This window comes from Canis aureus, chromosome X (genome assembly GCF_053574225.1).
Source record: "Canis aureus isolate CA01 chromosome X, VMU_Caureus_v.1.0, whole genome shotgun sequence".
Lineage (NCBI taxonomy): Eukaryota > Metazoa > Chordata > Mammalia > Carnivora > Canidae > Canis > Canis aureus.
In genome coordinates, this window is record NC_135649.1 from 76,927,365 (window position 1) to 76,946,943 (window position 19,579).

General features: G+C 38.9%; 1 protein-coding gene across 1 annotated transcript in view; it reads right to left on the reverse strand.

The window, feature by feature from the left end:
• KLF8 (KLF transcription factor 8) overlaps positions 1 to 19,579 on the reverse strand; it is a 296,414-nt gene that overhangs the window by 51,996 nt on the left and 224,839 nt on the right. The window contains exon 2 of the mRNA XM_077889758.1: positions 19,186 to 19,259. Coding sequence (XP_077745884.1) covers positions 19,186 to 19,203 — 18 coding nt within the window. The 5' untranslated portion in view covers positions 19,204 to 19,259. The remainder of the gene's footprint in view (positions 1 to 19,185; positions 19,260 to 19,579) is intronic.

The following is a 19,579-nucleotide window of genomic DNA, read 5'->3' on the forward strand; positions in this document are numbered from 1 at the left end:
GTTCAATTTACTAACATACAGAATAACACCCAGTGCCCGTCACCCATTCACTCCCACCCCCCCGCCCTCCTCCCCTTCTACCACCCCTAGTTCGCTTCCCAGAGTTAGCAGTCTTTACGTTCTGTCTCCCTTTCTGATATTTCCCACACATTTCTTCTCCCTTCCCTTATTTTCCCTTTCACTATTATTTATATTCCCCAAATGAATGAGAACATATAATGTTTGTCCTTCTCCGACTGACTTACTTCACTCAGCATAATACCCTCCAGTTCCATCCACGTTGAAGCAAATGGTGGGTATTTGTCATTTCTAATAGCTGAGTAATATTCCATTGTATACATAAACCACATCTTCTTTATCCATTCATCTTTCGTTGGACACCGAGGCTCCTTCCACAGTTTGGCTATCGTGGCCATTGCTGCTAGAAACATCGGGGTGCAGGTGTCCCGGCGTTTCATTGCATTTGTATCTTTGGGGTAAATCCCCAACAGTGCAATTGCTGGGTCGTAGGGCAGGTCTATTTTTAACTGTTTGAGGAACCTCCACACAGTTTTCCAGAGTGGCTGCACCAGTTCACATTCCCACCAACAGTGTAAGAGGGTTCCCTTTTCTCCGCATCCTCTCCAACATTTGTGGTTTCCTGCCTTGTTAATTTGCCCCATTCTCACCGGTGTGAGGTGGTATCTCATTGTAGTTTTCATTTGTATTTCCCTGATGGCAAGTGATGCAGAGCATTTTCTCATATGCATGTTGGCCATGTCTGTGTCTTCCTCTGTGAGATTTCTGTTCATGTCTTTTGCCCATTTCATGATTGGATTGTTTGTTTCTTTGGTGTTGAGTTTAATAAGTTCTTTATAGATCTTGGAAACTAGCCCTTTATCTGATATGTCATTTGCAAATATCTTCTCCCATTCTGTAGGTTGTATTTGAGTTTTGTTGACTGTATCCTTTGCTGTGCAAAAGCTTCTTATCTTGATGAAGTCCCAATAGTTCATTTTTGCTTTTGTTTCTTTTGCCTTCGTGGATGTATCTTGCAAGAAGTTACTATGGCCGAGTTCAAAAAGGGTGTTGCCTGTGTTCTTCTCTAGGATTTTAATGGAATCTTGTCTCACATTTAGATCTTTCATCCATTTTGAGTTTATCTTTGTGTATGGTGAAAGAGAGTGGTCTACTTTCATTCTTCTGCATGTGGATGTCCAATTTTCCCAGCACCATTTATTGAAGAGACTGTCTTTCTTCCAGTGGATAGTCTTTCCTCCTTTATCGAATATTAGTTGCCCATAAAGTTCAGGGTCCACTTCTGGATTCTCTATTCTGTTCCACTGATCTATGTGTCTGTTTTTGTGCCAGTACCACACTGTCTTGATGACCACAGCTTTGTAGTACAACCTGAAATCTGGCATTGTGATGCCCCCAGATATGGTTTTCTTTTTGAAAATTCCCCTGGCTATTCGGGGTCTTTTCTGATTCCACACAAATCTTAAAATAATTTGTTCTAACTCTCTGAAGAAAGTCCATGGTATTTTGATAGGGATTGCATTAAACATGTATATTGCCCTGGGTAACATTGACATTTTCACAATATTAATTCTGCCAATCCATGAGCATGGAATATTTTTCCATCTCTTTGTGTCTTCCTCAATTTCTTTCAGAAGTGTTCTATAGTTCTTAGGGTATAGATCCTTTACATCTTTGGTGAGGTTTATTCCTAGGTATCTTATGCTTTTGGGTGCAATTGTAAATGGGATTGACTCCTTAATTTCTCTTTCTTCAGTCTCATTGTTAGTGTATAGAAATGCCTCTGACTTCTGGGCATTGATTTTGTATCCTGCCACGCTACCGAATTGCTGTATGAGTTCTAGCAATCTTGGGGTGGAGACTTTTGGGTTTTCTATGTAGAGTATCACGTCATCGGCGAAGAGGGAGAGTTTGACTTCTTCTTTGCCAATTTGAATGCCTTTAATGTCTTTTTGTTGTCTGATTGCTGAGGCTAGGACTTCCAGTACTATGTTGAATATCAGTGGTGAGAGTGGACATCCCTGTCTTGTTCCTGATCTTAGGGGAAAGGCTCCCAGTGCTTCCCCATTGAGAATGATATTTGCTGTGGGCTTTTCATAGATGGCTTTTAAGATGCCGAGGAATGTTCCCTCTATCCCTACACTCTGAAGAGTTTTGATCAGGAATGGATGCTGTCTTTTGTCAAATGCTTTCTCTGCATCCAATGAGAGGATCATATGGTTCTTGGTTTTTCTCTTGCTGATATGATGAATCACATTGATTGTTTTACGGGTGTTGAACCAGCCTTGTGTCCCAGGGATAAATCCTACTTGGTCATGGTGAATAATTTTCTTAATGTACTGTTGGATCCTATTGGCCAGTATCTTGTTGAGAATTTTTGCATCCATGTTCATCAGGGATATTGGTCTGTAATTCTCCTTTTTGGCGGGGTCTTTGTCTGGCTTTGGAATTAAGGTGATGCTGGCTTCATAGAACGAATTTGGAAGTACTCCATCTCTTTCTATCTTTCCAAACAGCTTTAGGAGAATAGGTATGATTTCTTCTTTAAAAGTTTGATAAAATTCTCCTGGGAAGCCATCTGGCCCTGGACTCTTGTGTCTTGGGAGGTTTTTGATGACTGCTTCAATTTCCTCCCTGGTTATTGGCCTGTTCAGGTTTTCTATTTCTTCCTGTTCCAGTTTTGGTAGTTTGTGGCTTTCCAGGAATGCATCCATTTCTTCTAGATTGCCTAATTTATTGGCGTATAGCTGTTCATAATATGTTTTTAAAATCGTTTGTATTTCCTTGGTGTTGGTAGTGATCTCTCCTTTCTCATTCATGATTTTATTAATTTGAGTCTTCTCTGTCTTCTTTTTAATAAGGCTGGCTAATGGTTTATCTATCTTATTAATTCTTTCAAAGAACCAACTCCTGGTTCTGTTGATCTGTTCCACAGTTCTTCTGGTCTCGATTTCGTTGAGTTCTGCTCGAATCTTTATTAACTCCCTTCTTCTCTTGGGTGTAGGATCTATTTGCTGTTTTTTCTCTAGCTCCTTTATGTGTAAGGTTAGTTTTTGTATTTGAATTCTTTCCAGTTTTTGAATGGATGCTTGTATTGCGATGTATTTCCCCCTTAGGACTGCTTTTGCTGCATCCCAAAGATTTTGAACGGTTGTATCTTCATTGTCATTAGTTTCCATGAATCTTTTTAATTCTTCCTTAATTTCCTGGTTGACCCTTTTATCTTTTAGCAGGATGGTCCTTCACCTCCATGTGTTTGAGGTCCTTCCAAACTTCTTCTTGTGATTTAGTTCTAATTTCAAGGCATTATGGTCCGAGAATATGCAGGGGACAATCCCAATCTTTTGGTATCGGTTCAGACCCGATTTGTGACCCAATATGTGGTCTATTCTGGAGAAAGTTCCATGTGCGCTTGAGAAGAATGTGTATTCAGTTGAGTTTGGATGTAAAGTTCTGTAGATATCTGTGAAATCCATCTGGTCCAGTGTATCATTTAAAGCTCTCGTTTCTTTGGAGATGTTTTGCTTAGAAGACCTATCGAGTATAGAAAGAGCTAGATTGAAATCACCAAGTATAAGTGTATTATTATCTAAGTATTTCTTCACTTTGGTTAATAATTGATTTATATATTTGGCAGCTCCCACATTCGGAGCATACATATTGAGGATTGTTAAGTCCTCTTGTTGAATAGATCCTTTAAGTATGATATAGTGTCCCTCTTCATCTCTCACTACAGTCTTTGGGGTAAATTTTAGTTTATCTGATATAAGGATGGCTACCCCTGCTTTCTTTTGAGGACCATTCGAATGGTAAATGGTTCTCCAACCTTTTATTTTCAGGCTGTAGGTGTCCTTCTGTCTCAAATGAGTCTCTTGTAGACAGCAAATAGATGGGTCCTGCTTTTTTATCCAGTCTGAAACCCTGCGCCTTTTGATGGGGTCATTAAGCCCGTTCACATTCAGAGTTACTATTGAGAGATATGAGTTTAGTGTCATCATGATATCTATTCAGTCTTTGTTTTTGTGGACTGTTCCACTGAACTTCTTCTTAAAGGGGAATTTTAAGAGTCCCCCTTAAAATTTCTTGCAGAGCTGGTTTGGAGGTCACATATTCTTTTAGTTGCTGCCTGTCTTGGAAGCTCTTTATCTCTCCTTCCATTTTGAATGAGAGCCTTGCTGGATAAAGTATTCTTGGTTGCATGTTCTTCTCATTTAGGACCCTGAATATATCCTGCCAGCCCTTTCTGGCCTGCCAGGTCTCTGTGGAGAGGTCTGCTGTTACCCTAATACTCCTCCCCATAAAAGTCAGGGATTTCTTGTCTCTTGCTGCTTTAAGGATCTTCTCTTTATCTTTGGAATTTGCAAGCTTCACAATTAAATGTCGAGGTGTTGAACGGTTTTTATTGATTTTAGGGGGGGATCTCTCTATTTCCTGGATCTGAATGCCTGTTTCCCTTCCCAGATTAGGAAAGTTTTCAGCTAGAATTTGTTCAAATACATATTCTGGCCCTCTGTCCCTTTCGGCGCCCTCGGGAACCCCAATTAAACGTAGGTTTTTCTTCCTCAGGCTGTCGTTTATTTCCCTTAATCTATCTTCATGGTCTTTTAATTGTTTGTCTCTTTTTTCCTCAGTTTCCCTCTTTGCTATCAACTTGTCTTCTAGGTCAGTCACTCGTTCTTCCACCTCGTTAACCCTCGTCGTTAGGACTTCTAGTTTGGATTGCATCTCATTCAATTGATTTTTAATTTCTGCCTGATTAGCTCTAAATTCTGCAGTCATGAAGTCTCTTGAGTCCTTTATACTTTTTTCTAGAGCCACCAGTAGCTGTATAATAGTGCTTCTGAATTGGCTTTCTGACATTGAATTGTAATCCAGGTTTTGTAACTCTGTGGGAGAGACGACTGTTTCTGATTCTTTCTTTTGAGGTGAGGTTTTCCTTCTAGTCATTTTGCTCAGTGCAGAGTGGCCAAAAGCAAGTTGTATTGGGAAAAAGAGAAAAAGAGAGGAGAGAAAGAAGGAAAGAAAAGAGAAATCGAAAAAAAAAGGGAAGAAAAAGAAAAAAAAACGAAAAAAAAAAAGAAGAAAAAGAGAAAGAAAAAGGAGAAAAAAAGGGGGTGGGTGAAGGAAACAAATCAAAAAGCAAAACAAAACAAAAACAAAAACAAAAACAAACAAACAAAAAAAGAACCACCGGGGAGTATCTTCTGATTCTGTGTTCTTTAAGTCCCTTGGCTTCTCCTGGAAGTTGTCCGTCTAGCTGGTGTTCTGGGGGAGGGGCCTGTTGTGCTGATTTTCAGGTGTTAGCAGTTGGGGGAGCTGCTGTGCCCCTGCCTGGTGCAGGGCTCAGTGGGGGTTGTTTACCCCGTGAGGCCGCAGGAGGAACAGCCCCAGTGGCGGGGCCAGCTCTGGAAACCTGGATTCAGCTCTGGCAGGAACTCCGTCTGCAGGGCCTGGAGGCTCCGGGGCGGGGCCGCTGATCTGCTCAGCTGGGGCAGGAGCGTCCTCGCTGTCCTGGGCCCTCCTGGCCTCTGCCTGTCCCGGGGGAGGCCGGATCCTGGGCTGTGTCCCGGCGCCCTGTGCTCCGGAGCCTGCGCTGTTGGATTCGCGCTCCCCGGCCGCGCAACCCCCTCCGCGGAGCCGCAGCCCGAGCCCCTCCGAGCTGTTCCGGGTCCCGCCGGGTCCCGCCGTGCCCGCTGCAGCCCTTAGGGAGCTCGGCGCACTCTCCTGGGCGCGCAGTCGCTCTGTTAGTGTCCCGGGAACCCGAGGGCATCCTCGCCCTCCTGGGTCCTGCTCCAACTCCCCACGAGCCCCTTTCCCCTGGGAAGGTCGGTGCAGCTCCTGCTCCTCCGGGACGGGGCTCTCCTGTCCTGGGGACACTCGCCCCGGCCTCAGCCCGGCTCCTCGCGGGGCCCCTCCCCCTTGGAGGCCTTTGTTCCTTTATTTCTTTTTCCCCGTCTTCCTACCTTGATAGAAGCGCGAACTCTTCTCACTGTTGCATTCCAGCTGGTCTCTCTTTAAATCTCAGGCCGAATTCATAGATTTTCAGGATAATTTGAAGGTTTTCTAGGTAGTTTGGTGGAGACAGGTGATTTGGAGACCCTACTCTTCCGCCATCTTGCTCCTCCCCCCCAGACCACATCTTCTTTATCCATTCATCTTTTGATGGACACCGAGGCTCCTTCCACAGTTTCGCTACTGTGGGCATTGCTGCTATAAACATCGGGGTGCAGGTGTCCCGGCGTTTCACTGCATCTGTATCTTTGGGGTAAATCCCCAGCAGTGCAATTGCTGGGTTGTAGGGCAGATATATTTTTAAATCTTTGAGGAACCTCCACACAGTTTTCCAGAGTGGCTGCACCAGTTCACATTCTCACCAACAGTGCAAGAGGGTTCCCCTTTCTCTACATCCTCTCCAACATTTGTTGTTTCCTGCTTTGTTAATTTTCCCCATTCTCACTGGTGTGAGGTGGTATCATATTGTGGTTTTGATTGGTATTTCCCTGATGGCAAGTGATGCAGAGCATTTTCTCATGTGCTTGATGGCCACGTCTATGTCTTCCTCAGTGAAATTTCTGTTCCTGTCTTTTGCCCATTTCATGATTGGATTGTTTGTTTCTTTGCTGTTGAGTTGAATAAGTTCTTTATAGATCTTGGATACTAGCTCTTTATCTGATACGTCATTTGCTAATATCTTCTCCCATTCTGTGGGTTGTCTTTTAGTTTTGTTGACTGTATCTTTTCTGTGCAAAAGCTTCTTATCTTGATGAAGTCCCAATAGTTCATTTTTGCTTTTGTTTCTCTTGCCGTCATGGATGTATCCTGCAAGAAGTAACTGTGGCCAAGTTCAAAGATGGTGTTCCCTGTGTTCTCCTCTAGGATTTTGATGGAATGTTGTCTCACATTTAGATCTTTCATCCATTTTGAGTTTATCTTTGTGTATGGTGAAAGAGAGTGGTCTACTTTCATTCTTCTGCATGTGGATGTCCAATTTTCCCAGCACCATTTATTGAAGAGACTGTCTTTCTTCCAATGGATAGTCTTTCCTCCTTTGTCGAATATTAGTTGATGATAAAGTTGAGGGTCCACTTCTGGGATCTTTATTCTGTTCCACTGATCTATGTGTCTGTTTTTGTGCCAGTACCACACTGTCTTGATGACCACAGCTTTGTAGTAGAACCTGAAATCTGGCATTGTGATGCCCCCAGCTATGCTTTTCTTTTTTAAAACTCCCCTGGCTATTTGGGGTCTTTTCTGATTCCACACAAATCTTAACATGATTTATTCCAACTCTCTGAAGAAAGTCCATGGTATTTTGATAGGGATTGCATTAAACATGTAAATTGCCCTGGGTAGCATTGACATTTTCACAATATTAATTCTTGCAATCCATGAGCATGGGATATTTTTCCATCTCTTTGTGTCTTCCTAAATTTCTTTCAGAAGTGTTCTGTAGTTTTTAGAGTATAGATCCTTTACCTCTTTGGTTAGGTTTATTCCTAGGTATCTCATGCTTTTGGGTACAATTGTCAATGGGATTGACTCCTTAATTTCTCTTTCTTCAGTCTCATTGTTAGTGTATAGAAATGCCATTGATTTCTGGGCATTGATTTTGTATCCTGCCACACTGCCAAATTGCTGTATGAGTTCTTGCAATCTTGCGGTGGAGGCTTTTGGGTTTTCTATGTACAGTATCATGTTATCTGCAAAGAAGGAGAGTTTGACTTCTTCTTTGCCAATTTGAATGCCTTTAATGTCTTTTTGTTGTCTGATTGCTGAGGCTAGGACTTCCAGTACTATGTTGAATATCAGTGGTGAGAGTGGACATCCCTGTCTTGCTCCTGATCTTAGGGGAAAGGCTTCCAGTGCTTCCCTATTGAGAATGATATTTGCTGTGGGCTTTTCGTAGATGGCTGTTAAGATGCTGAGCAATGTTGCCTCTATCCCTACACTCTGAAGAGTTTTGATCAGGAATGGATGCTGTATTTTGTCAAATGCTTTCTCTGCATCTAATGAGAGGATCCTATGGTTCTTGGTTTTTCTCTTGCTGATATGATGAATCACATTGATTGTTTTATGAGGGTTGAACCAGTCTTGCATCCCGGGGATAAATCCTACTTGGTCATGGTGAATAATTTTCTTAATGTATTGTTGGATCCTATTGGCCAGTATCTTGTTGAGAATTTTTGCATCGATGTTCATCAGGGATATTGCTCTGTAATTCTCCTTTTTGGTGGGGTCTTTGTCTGATTTTGGAATTAAGGTGATGCTGGCCTCATAGAACGAATTTGGAAGTACTCCATCTCTTTCTATCTTTCCAAACAGCTTTAGGAGAATAGGTATGGTTTCTTCTTTAAACGTTTGATAGAATTCCCCTGGGAAGCCATCTGGCCCTGGACTTTTGTGTCTTGAGGGGTTTTTAATGACTGCTTCAATTTCCTCCCTTGTTATTGGCCTGTTCAGGTTTTCTATTTCTTCCTGTTCCAATTTTGTTAACTTGTGGTTTTTCAGAAATGCATCCATTTTTTCTAGATTGCCTAATTTATTGGCGTATAGCTGCTCATAATTAGTTTTTAAGATCATTTGTACTTCCTTGGTATTGGTGGTGATCTCTCCTTTCTCATTCATGATTTTATTAATTTCAGTCTTCTCTCTCTTTTTTTAAAATAAGGCTGGCTAATGGTTTATCTATCTTATTAATTCTTTCAAAGAACCAACTCCTGGTTTTGTTGATCTGTTCCACAGTTCTTCTGGTCTCTATTTCATTGGGTTCTTTTCAAATCTTTATTACTCTCTTCTTCTGCTGGGTGTAGGATCTATTTGCTGTTTTTCTCCAGCTCCTTTAGGTGAAAGGTTAAGCTTCTGTATTGAGTTCTTTCCAGTTTTTGGATGGATACTTGTATTGCGATGTATTTCCCCCTCAGGACTTCTTTGGCTGTATCTCAAAGATTTTGAATGGTTGTATCTTCATTCTCATTAGTTTCCATGAATCTTTTAAATTATTCTCTAATTTCCTGGTTCACCCTTTCATCTTTTAACAGGATGGTCCTTAACCTCCATGTGTTTGAAATCCTTCCAAACTTCTTCTTGTGATTTAGTTCTAATTTCAAAGCATTATTGTCTGAATATATGCAGGGGACACTCCCAATCTTTTGGTGTCAGTTAAGACCTGATTTGTGACCCAGTATGTGGTCTATTCTGGAGAAAGTTCCATGTGCACTTGAGAAGAATGTTTATTCAGTTGCATTCGGTTGTACAGTTCTGTAGATATCTGTGGAATCCATCTGGTCCAGTGTATCATTTAAAGCTCTTGTTTCATTGGAGATGTTTTGCTTAGAAGACCTGTCGATTGTAGAAAGTGCTACATTGAAGTCATCAAGTTTAAGCGTATTATTTTCTATGTCTTAACTTTAGTTATTGATTGATTGATATACTTGGCAGCTCCCACATTTGGGGCATACATATTCATGATTGTTAGGTCCTCTTGTTGGATATGGTGTCCCTCTTCATCTCTCACTACAATCTTTGGGATCAACTTTAATTTATCTGATATAAGGATGGCTACCCCTGCTTTCTTTTGAGGACCATTTGAATGGTAAATATTTCTCCAACCTTTTACTTTGAGGGAGTAGGAGTAGGTGTCCTTATGTCTAAAATTAGTCTCTTGCATACAGCAAATAGATGGGTTTTGCTTTTTTATCCAGTCAGAAACCCTGCACCTTTTGATGGGGTCATTAAGCACGTTCACGTTCAGAGTTACTATTGAAAGATATGAATTTAGTGTCATCATGATACCTACTCAGTCCCTCTTTTTGTGGATTGTTCCCTTGGACTTCTTTCTGTTGCAGAATCCCCCTTAGTATTTCTTGCAGAGCTGGCTTGGTGGTCACATATTCATTCAGTTTCTGCCTATCTTGGAAGCTCTTTATCTCCTCCTCTATTCTGAATGAGAGCCTTGATGGATAAAGTATCTTGGCTGCAGGTTATTCTCATTTAGGACTATGAATATATCCTTCCAGCCCTTTCTGGCCTTCCAGGTCTGTGGAGAGTTCTGCTATTAATCTAATATTTCTCCCCATGAAAGTTAGAGATTTCTTGTCTTTTGCTGCTTTAAGGAATTTATCTTTATCTTTGGAATTTGCAATTTTCTCTTTTAAATGTCGAGGTGTTGAGCAGTTTTTATTGATTTTTGGGGGGCGAATCTATCTCCTGGATCTGAATGCCTGTTTCCCTTCCCAAGTTAGGAAAGTTCTCAGCTGTGATTTGTCCAAATACATATTCAGTCCTCTGTCCCTTTTGGCACCCTTGGGAACCCCAATTAAACATAGATTTTTCCTTCTGACGCTGTCATTTATTTCCTTTAACCTATCCTCATGATCTTTTGTTTTTCTCTTTTTTCCTCAGTTTCCCTCCTTACCATCAACCTGTCTTCTATGTCACTCACTTGTTCTTCTACCTCGTTAACCCTCGTCGTTAGGACCTCCAGTTTGGATCGAATCTCATTTATTCGATTTTTAATTTCTGCCTGATTAGATCTAAATTCTGCAGTCATGACATCTCTTGAATCCTTTATGCTTTTTTCTAGAGCCACCAGTAGCTTTATAATTGTGCTTCTGATTGGCTTTCTGACATTGAATTGTAATCCAGATTTTGTAACTCTGTGGGAGAGAGGACTGTTTCTGATTCTTTCTTTTGAGGTGAATTTTTCCTTCTAGTCATTTTGCTCAGTGCAGAGTGGCCAAAAACAAGTTGTAATTGATAGAAGCACAAACTCTTCTCACTGTAGCATTCCAGCTGTTCTCTCTTTAAATCTCAGACTAAATTCGTAGGTTTTCAGGATGATTTGAAAGTTATCTAGGTAATTTGGTGGGGACATGTGCTCAAAATGGATTTAAAAAGAAAACCCCAAGATCTATCTATATGCTGCCTAAAAAAGACTCATTTTAGACATAAAGACGCATTAAGATGGAAAATTAGAGCATGGAGAACCATCTATCATGTTAATTGATGTCGAAAGAAGCCTGGAGTAGAAGAATCACCTGCGTTACTCAGTTTGTTGAGTGTCTGACTTGTGATTTCAGCTCAGATCATGATCTCATTGTTCGTGAGATTGAGCTCTGTATCATTCTATGGGCTAGGTGGGGAATCTGCTTTGAGAATTCTCTCCCTCTACCCTTCTCCTCACTTATGCACACATGAGTGCACACTCTCTCTAAAATGAATTGTGGGCAGCCCAGGTGGCTCAGCAGTTTAGCGCCACCTTCAGCTCAGGGCCTGATCCTGGAGACCCAGGATTGAGTCCCATGTCAGGCTCCTTGCATAGAGCCTGCTTCTCCCTCTGTCTGTGTCTCTGCCTCTCTCTCTCTCTGTGTGTGTGTGTGTGTGTGTGTGTGTCTCTCAGGAATAAATAAATAAAATCTTTGAAAAAAATAAAAGTTTTTTAAAAAGATATTTTTAAATAAAAAAAGTTGATATAGCCATACTTATATCAGACAAATTAGATTTTAAACCAAAAACTGTAAATAGAGATGATGAGGTAAAAAAGGACATTATATAATAATAAAGGAGTCTGTCCAATAGGTTATTTAACAGTTGCAAATACTCATGCATCCAGCTTGAACCACCCAAACATATAAATGAATAATAACAAACATAGATAATCTTATTGATAACAATACAATAAGAGTAGGAGTCTTTAACACCTCATTTATAGCAATGGAAAGATCATCTAAGCAAGAAATCAATAGGAACCAATGGCTTTGAACAACACACTGGACTAGATAAACATAACAGATATATTCAGAACATTTTATCCTATAGCAGCAGAATACATATTCTTATTATTTTTATTTTTTTAAACATTTATTTACTTATTTATTTATTCATAGAGACACACACACACACACACACACACAGACGCAGAGACACAGGTAGAGGGAGAAGCAGGGTCCATGCATGTAGCCCAACATGGGACTCAATCCCAGGTCCCCAGGATCATGCCCTGGACCAAAGTCGGCACTAAACCGCTGAGCCACCCAGGCTGCCCTTATTTATTTTTTTTAAAGTAGGCTCCATGCCTAGCATGGAACTTCAACTGTGCTTGAACTCATGACCCTGAGATTAAGACCTGAGCTGAGATCAAGAGCCAGATGTTTAATTGACTGAGCCACTCAGGCCCCTCACACATTCTTTTCAAGTGCACATGGAAAATTATCCAAAATAGATCACATACTGGGTCATAAATCAGGCCTCAAGAACTACTAAATGATTCTGATCATACCATGCATATTGTCAGGTGACAACACTATGAAATTTGAAGGCAACCACAAGAAAAACTTGGAAAGACCACAAATACATGTAGGTGAAAGAACATCTGACTAAGGAATGAATGGGTTAACCAGAAAAGTAAAGAATACATTAAAGTATATGAAGAGAGAGGAGTTATGATGGCAGAGGAGTAGGGAACGCTAAGTTTATCTGGTTTCTGGAATTCAGCTAGATATCAAACCATTCTAAACACCTACAAAATCAATCAGAGATCTGAGAAAAGAAATGCTGCAATTCCACAAATAGAAAAGTGACCACATTTTGGAACTTAGGAGGTGCAGAGCCTTGAATCCAGGACGATATATCAGAGGAAATGGTAGTGGGGCAGGAGCTGACTTAAGGAGGCTACTGTAAATTATTATGAGCAGTAGAGCACAAAATCTGAACTTTTATAAGCCTGGTACAGTGCGGGGCACATCCCTGGCCTTAAAGTGCTTAGGTGGTGAAGTAGAGCAGAATCCCAGGTGGGATAGCATGGTCTCAAGATCCTTGGGGTCACAAGAAGAATGGGGGTGCCTGTGTATAGCAGAGTTTCCAGGCATCAGAGTGGAAAAGCCAGCTGAAAACAGTGAGTCTATGCTCTGGCTTTTTGCTTGGTGATGCCATATATTGTGAACCATTACATAGTCACACCGCTAGTCTCCTGGCAGGGGCCCAGCAGAAGGCCGAAGCATGGTGAGAGCTCTCCCTCCTCTGGGAGGAACAGTGCAGGTCTATATACCCCAGGTGTCCATAAAATTTGGAGACTTAAAATTCAACTGTATGCCTGAGATGAAAATGCCTGGTCAATGTTGGGTGAACACAGAGTTTGGACAGAAACCAACAAGACTGAAGTAATTGAATGCTTTTCTGGATGAGCTTACTGAAGAGTGGGAGGTAAGAGTGGGAGGAATTTTCAGCTCTGGAGCTAGAAAGTAGGGCATGGCTATTTTCATTCCCTCCATTAATGCTGAAAGTATTGAAGGGAGGGGAGCTAAACAGCACCACAGTGGAATCCAGAGCCACTTACACTGAGCTCTGCCCCCTGGCAAGGAAGTTGGATTTCCATCAGGGCAACAACACCTGAGAATCAGCAGAATAGGCCCCTCCCCTGGAAGGCCAGCAGGAACAACTGGATAGCACCAAGTTTACCAATCATAGCAAACTGCAAAAATTCAGTTCTTGGAAAACAGTATATAACATTTGTAGTGTTTTTATTTTAATTCTTTAATCTTTCAGTTTTATATTTTTGCAGCTATGTTCTTATTTTTTTCAATTCTTTTAAAATTTTTATTTTATATATATGTTATTTATATATTATTTTTGGTTTATGTTCATTGTATTTTATTTTATTTTCATATATATATGAGTTTTTTTTTCCTATTTTGGGATCTAATTTCTTATAAGAAGGAAACCAAAATACAATGAGGATCTATTTCTTATTTTTCCTGTTTTATTTCTGGTATGATTTTTTTCATATTTATTTTGTTTTTGTTTTATTCTAGTTTGTTTTGTTAATTATTTTCTGTTGCTGTTGATATTGTTGTCTTTTCTCTATCTTCTTTTCTACACATAATAACGAGATGGAGAAATTCATCACAAAAGAGAGAACAGGAGGTAGTACTGCCAGGGATTTAATCAATATGGATATAAGTAAGAGGTCTGAACTAGTATTTAAAAAAATGACTATAAAGATACTAGCTGGGATTGCAAAAAGCATAGAAGACAGTAGAGGAATCACTTACTGTAGAAAATAATAACTAAATGTAATCAGGCCAAAATTTAAAATGCTATTGCTGAGATGCAGTCATAAATGGAGGTTCTAACAGAATAAATGAGGTAAAAGAGAGTGATATAGAAGACAAAATGATGGAAAATAAAGGTGGACAGGTTACAGAAAGACAAACACTGGATTACAAAGGGAAACTTCGAGAAGTCAGGGATTTCATACAGTGAAATAATATCTAGATAACAGGGGTCCCAGAAGATAAAGAAGGGGCAGAAGTTTTATTTGAATTTATTACAGCTGAGAATTTCCCTATATAGGAAAGGAAATAGGCATTCAAGTCCAGGAGGCACAGAGAAACCCCTCCTCAAATTCAATAAACATAGGTTGACACCTCAACATATAATAATGAAGCTTGTATATTTCAGTGATAAAGAGAAAATCATGGAAGCAGATTGGAACAAGAGTTTCTAAACCTAAATGGGTAGAAACATAATGATGGCAGAAGATCTGTCCACATACACTTGGCAGGCTAGAAAGCACTGGCATGATATATTCAATGTGGTAAATGGGAAGAATATGCAAACTATCCAGCAAAGCTGTCATTCCGAATAGAAGGAAAGATAAAGAGTTTCCAGAACAAACAAAAACTAAAGGAATTAATCAACACTAAAAGAACCCCACAAGAAATATTAAAGGGCATCCTTTGAGCAGAGAGAGATCCCCAAAGAACCAAAGACCAGAAAGGAAGAGAGACAATCTGAAGAAACAGCAACTTTATGGGTAGGTAATACAATGGCACTAAATTCATAACTTTCAATAATTACCCTGAATGTAAATATACTCAATGCTCCAAACAAAAGACATAGAATATCAGAATAGATTAAAAAATATCAGAATGGTATTAAAACATTATCAGAATGGATTAAAACACAAGATCCATCAACATGATATCTACAAGAGAGACCAATTATAGAACCAACAAAACCTCCATATTGAAAGTGAGGTGGTAGAGAACAATTTATCATGTTAATGGACAAGAAATAAAGCTGGAGTAGCTATCCTTACATCAGACAAACTGGATTTTAAACCAAAGACTAATAAGAGATGATAAAAGGCACTATAACATAATAAAAAATATCTATCCAACAAGAAGATCTAACAATTGAAAATGTTTATGCTCATAATTTGGGAGCAGCAAAATATATAAAGCAATAACAAACCTAAAGATACTCATTATAATAATAAAATAATACTAGGGGACTTTAACACCCCACTCACAGTAATGTACAGATCATCTAAGCAGAAGATCAACAAGGAAACAAGGGCCTTGAATGACATACTGGACCAGATGGACTTAATAGATATATTCAGAGCATTTAATCATAAAGCAAGAGAATACACATTCTTTTCCAGAGCACGTGGAACAGTCTTCAAAATAGATCACATACTGTGTCACAAATCAGGTCTCAACCAGCACAAAAAGATTGGTCATGCATATTTTCAGAACACAATGTTTTAAAACTTGAACTCAATCACAAGAAAAAAATTTGGAAACACCACAAATACATGGAAGTTAAAACACATCCGATTAAACAATGAATGGGTCAACCAGGAAATTAAGGAATTGAAAAAATACATGGAAGCAAATGAAAATGGAAACATGTTATTTCAGAAACTTTGGGATGGAGCAAAGGCAGTCCTAAGAGAGAAATATACAGTAATATAGGCTTTTCTCAAAAAACACTCACAAGTATACTCCTTAATCCCCATCACCTATTTAACCCAACCTCCCCTCTGGTTACCATCAGTTTCCTCTCTATAATTAAGAGTCTGTTTCTTGGCTTGCCTCTTTATTTTTCCCTTATGATCATTTCTTTGTGTTTTTTTTTTTCTTAAATTTCACATATGAGTGTAATCATATGGTATTTGTCTTTCTCTGACTGACTTATTTCGCTTAGTGTACTTTCAAGCTCTATCCATGCCATTGCAAATGTCAAGATTTCATTATTTTTATGCCTGAATAATATTTCATTGTATATATGTATACTACTTCTTCTTTATTCTTGGTCAATGGACACTTTGGGGGAAAGAAAGAATATCTGCATGTAAAAATGCTGAGTAGATGTATACTAATTTTTATTTTGAAACGGTTTTTCTTAAGATGCAATTTACTGTCATAAATTCATACATTTAAATATAAAATAAATAAAATAGCTCTTATTTAGAAATTGAAAGCAGGAAAGCAAGGCTAGAAATAAAATGAAAGAAGAAAATACCCCAGACAGTACAACAGGTGGAAAACAGAGGAAAGTATTTTTATGGTAGTAAAATAAAGCTTAGTCCCCTAAGCAGAAAGAGGAAAGCTGCTCTTGTACGCAGATCCTTCTAGTTTGTTCTAGGTTTAAACTAATCATTTTCATGTGTGGGCACACAAATACACACACACACACACAGTCATAGTTTAAGTCAGTAAGTCAGTTAGCTTTCTGAAACCCCAATTCTTCTCCAATGAGGAATCACGTATTTACGTATTAGAGGATAGAGAAGTAGTTGGAGTTGAGAATTATTAAAAGTAGAGCTAACCTAAACCTAGAGGGATTTCAAATTTTACATCACCACCATATCAATAGCATCCAGAAATATAGTGCCATGAGACAAAAGAATTCATCAATTTGTACAAACTAATGAAATAGGCAAACCTAAAGGCTTAGGAGAAAATATCAAGCATGGCAGCAGCTGCATTCAGGTAAAATAATGTTAGACATGTATATATGTATTTTGTATGTATGTATGTGCATATATTGATTAGTACCTAGCATGATAATATGGAAAAATTATTACCTAGCACAAAACTATGAAACATATAAAATATAATATGGTGAAACACTTTTTCTTTCTCAAAGCATCTAAGGTTGTTTTGGGGTGTTGGATTACTATATATTAGAAATACATGTATAACACACTGTAGTGGGCTGAATGGTGTTCCCCCAAAATATATGTCCACATCCTAATCCCCAGAACCCATGAATATTACTTTATTTGGAAATAGTCTTTGTAGATATAATTAAGGATCTTGAGGAGATTATCCTGGATTATTTGGGTGGGCCCTAAATTCAATGACAACTGTCCTTAAACAGGTACACAGAGCAGAGACACACAGAGAGACACAGAGGAGAAAGTTATGTGAAGATGAAGATAGACACTGGAGTGCTGAGTCTACAAGCCAAGGAACACCTGCATTCACCAGGAGGTGGAAGTGGCAAGAAACATATTCTCTCTTAGGACCTTGGAAGGGATCATGGCAATGATACAAATTTGGACTTCTGGACTCTAGAACTATGAGAGAATACATTTATCCTGTTTTAAGCCACCAATTGGTGGTAATTTGTTGCAGTAACTCTAGGAAACCAATATGCCACATCAAACCTAGATTATAGGCATTTATTTTTAGCTGCACTAATCTCCTAAAAGTAAGTAAATAATATGCATAATAAGGATGTATCAGAAATTGTGTAAGGGGCACATAAATAATTGAAGTTTCAAAGACAAAAATTATCACTGTAAATACAAGAGGTATTTACATAAAGTTGTTGATGACTAGAGAACAAGTAATAAGCAGAGCCACATGAGTAACTGGTATAGATAATTTAGCATTCTGGGAACTCAAGTTCAAGTAGTTATCAGTGTAAGTTTTATGGAAGAGATGGAATTGAAATTTGGGCCCTGAGAAAAGTTGGGATTTGGTAAATTAGACAGGCTGATTGAAGGATGTTCCAGGCAGAAAGAATGGTGTGGGAAAAGGTGTCACTGAGAATCTTTTAGAAATATATGACTTTAGAACTTAAACCTGAGCAAAATGGGACTTCCACATCTAATGCAGAGTGTTTGCCTGTTAAATAAAAACAATCCTTGTTCTGGGTGTGCCCAAGGTCACAGTTTTCTTATGTAAAATGGGAATATTAATAATACCTATCTGTGATGATTAATTTTGTGTCAATTTGGGTGGATCACAGTCCTCAGATATTTGGTCAAACATTATTCTGAATGTTTCTGTGAAGATGTTTTTTAGGTGAAATTAACATTTTTAAAAAGATTTTATTTATTTATGTGACATAGAAATAGAGATAGATAGAGATAGAGATAGAGATGAGAGAGAGAGAGAGAGAGAACCAGTACACAAGCAGGAGGAGGGGCAAGGGAGAGGGAGAGCGGGAGCCCAATGCAGGGCTCTATCCCAGGACCCTGGGATTATGACCTGAACCAAAGCCAGGTGCTTAGCTGACTGAGACACCCAGGTGCTCCTGAAATTAACATTTAAATCACTGGACTTTGAGTAAAGCCAAATACCCTCCATAATGTGGGTTGGCCTCATTAAGTCATTTGAAGGCCTTAAAAAAATAAAGACTGAACTCCTACAAGCAGGAAAGAACTCTTCCAGATAACTGCCATTGGAACTGCAACTCTTCCCTGGCTCTCCAATCTGTCAGCCTACCCCCTATTAAATTTTGGATTCATCAGAATTCTACAGTCATGTGATCAAATTCCTTAACATCTCTTTCTCTCTCAATAGCTATGTAGATTGATAGATATAGATATATTTTTATTTTATATATAAAGATATATATGATTAATATATTGTTATTTATATCTATAGAGATATAGATTATATATATATATATATATATATATATATATATATATATACACATACATACATATAGAGAGACACAGATTGAGATATTACACATTCTGTTGGTTCTGTTTCTTTGGAGAACTCTAATACAGTATCCAACAGAGTTATTATGAAGATTAAATAAGACAATGTATTTAATCTTCAGAGTGCCTGAAATAGGAACAGTGTTAGGCAAATGGTTACTATTGTCTACCAAAGTGTCTAACTTGCCCCTACAGCATTGATTCCAGAGGCTAGATTTCTTTTAGGCCAGATCTATTCTGTATTCAGACCTGAAACCTTGTTTTCAGGAACTTCCTAGAAACCTTCCTTCCTCCTTTCATCCCTTTTCAGTTTCCAACACTTTGCTAGGGGAAAAAATGAGCTTTAGCTCATTAATGATTACCAAGTACTCAACATTATTATGGCTCAATATTTCTATCTCATTTTCCTGATAACTGACCTCTTTAAAGACATGCATTGAGCCACCTTCTGAATTAAGTTGGACTTCCAAGTTGTTTATGAGTTGATCCAGACCTGGAAAAAAGACAAGGGAAACACAATTTTAGAATAAGATCTAATCTATATGCATATAGTATGCCATTTACCTTTGGTTATACCTGTTTGCATTCTATGAACATCATCTTTCAAGACTTACTAGATTTTGAGAAGTTGGTGTTTGGACAACATTCTAATTTGTATATTCTACTCATCAAGATGGTCTTGGCTTGTCCACAACAATGTTAACTGCTCCCCACAAATCCTATATATATGAGAATCTACTTCTTCCAACCTCTTCAACCAGCCCCTACCTGCAAAGGATCCTGTATGGATATTTACCCTAATGAGCTTTTTAA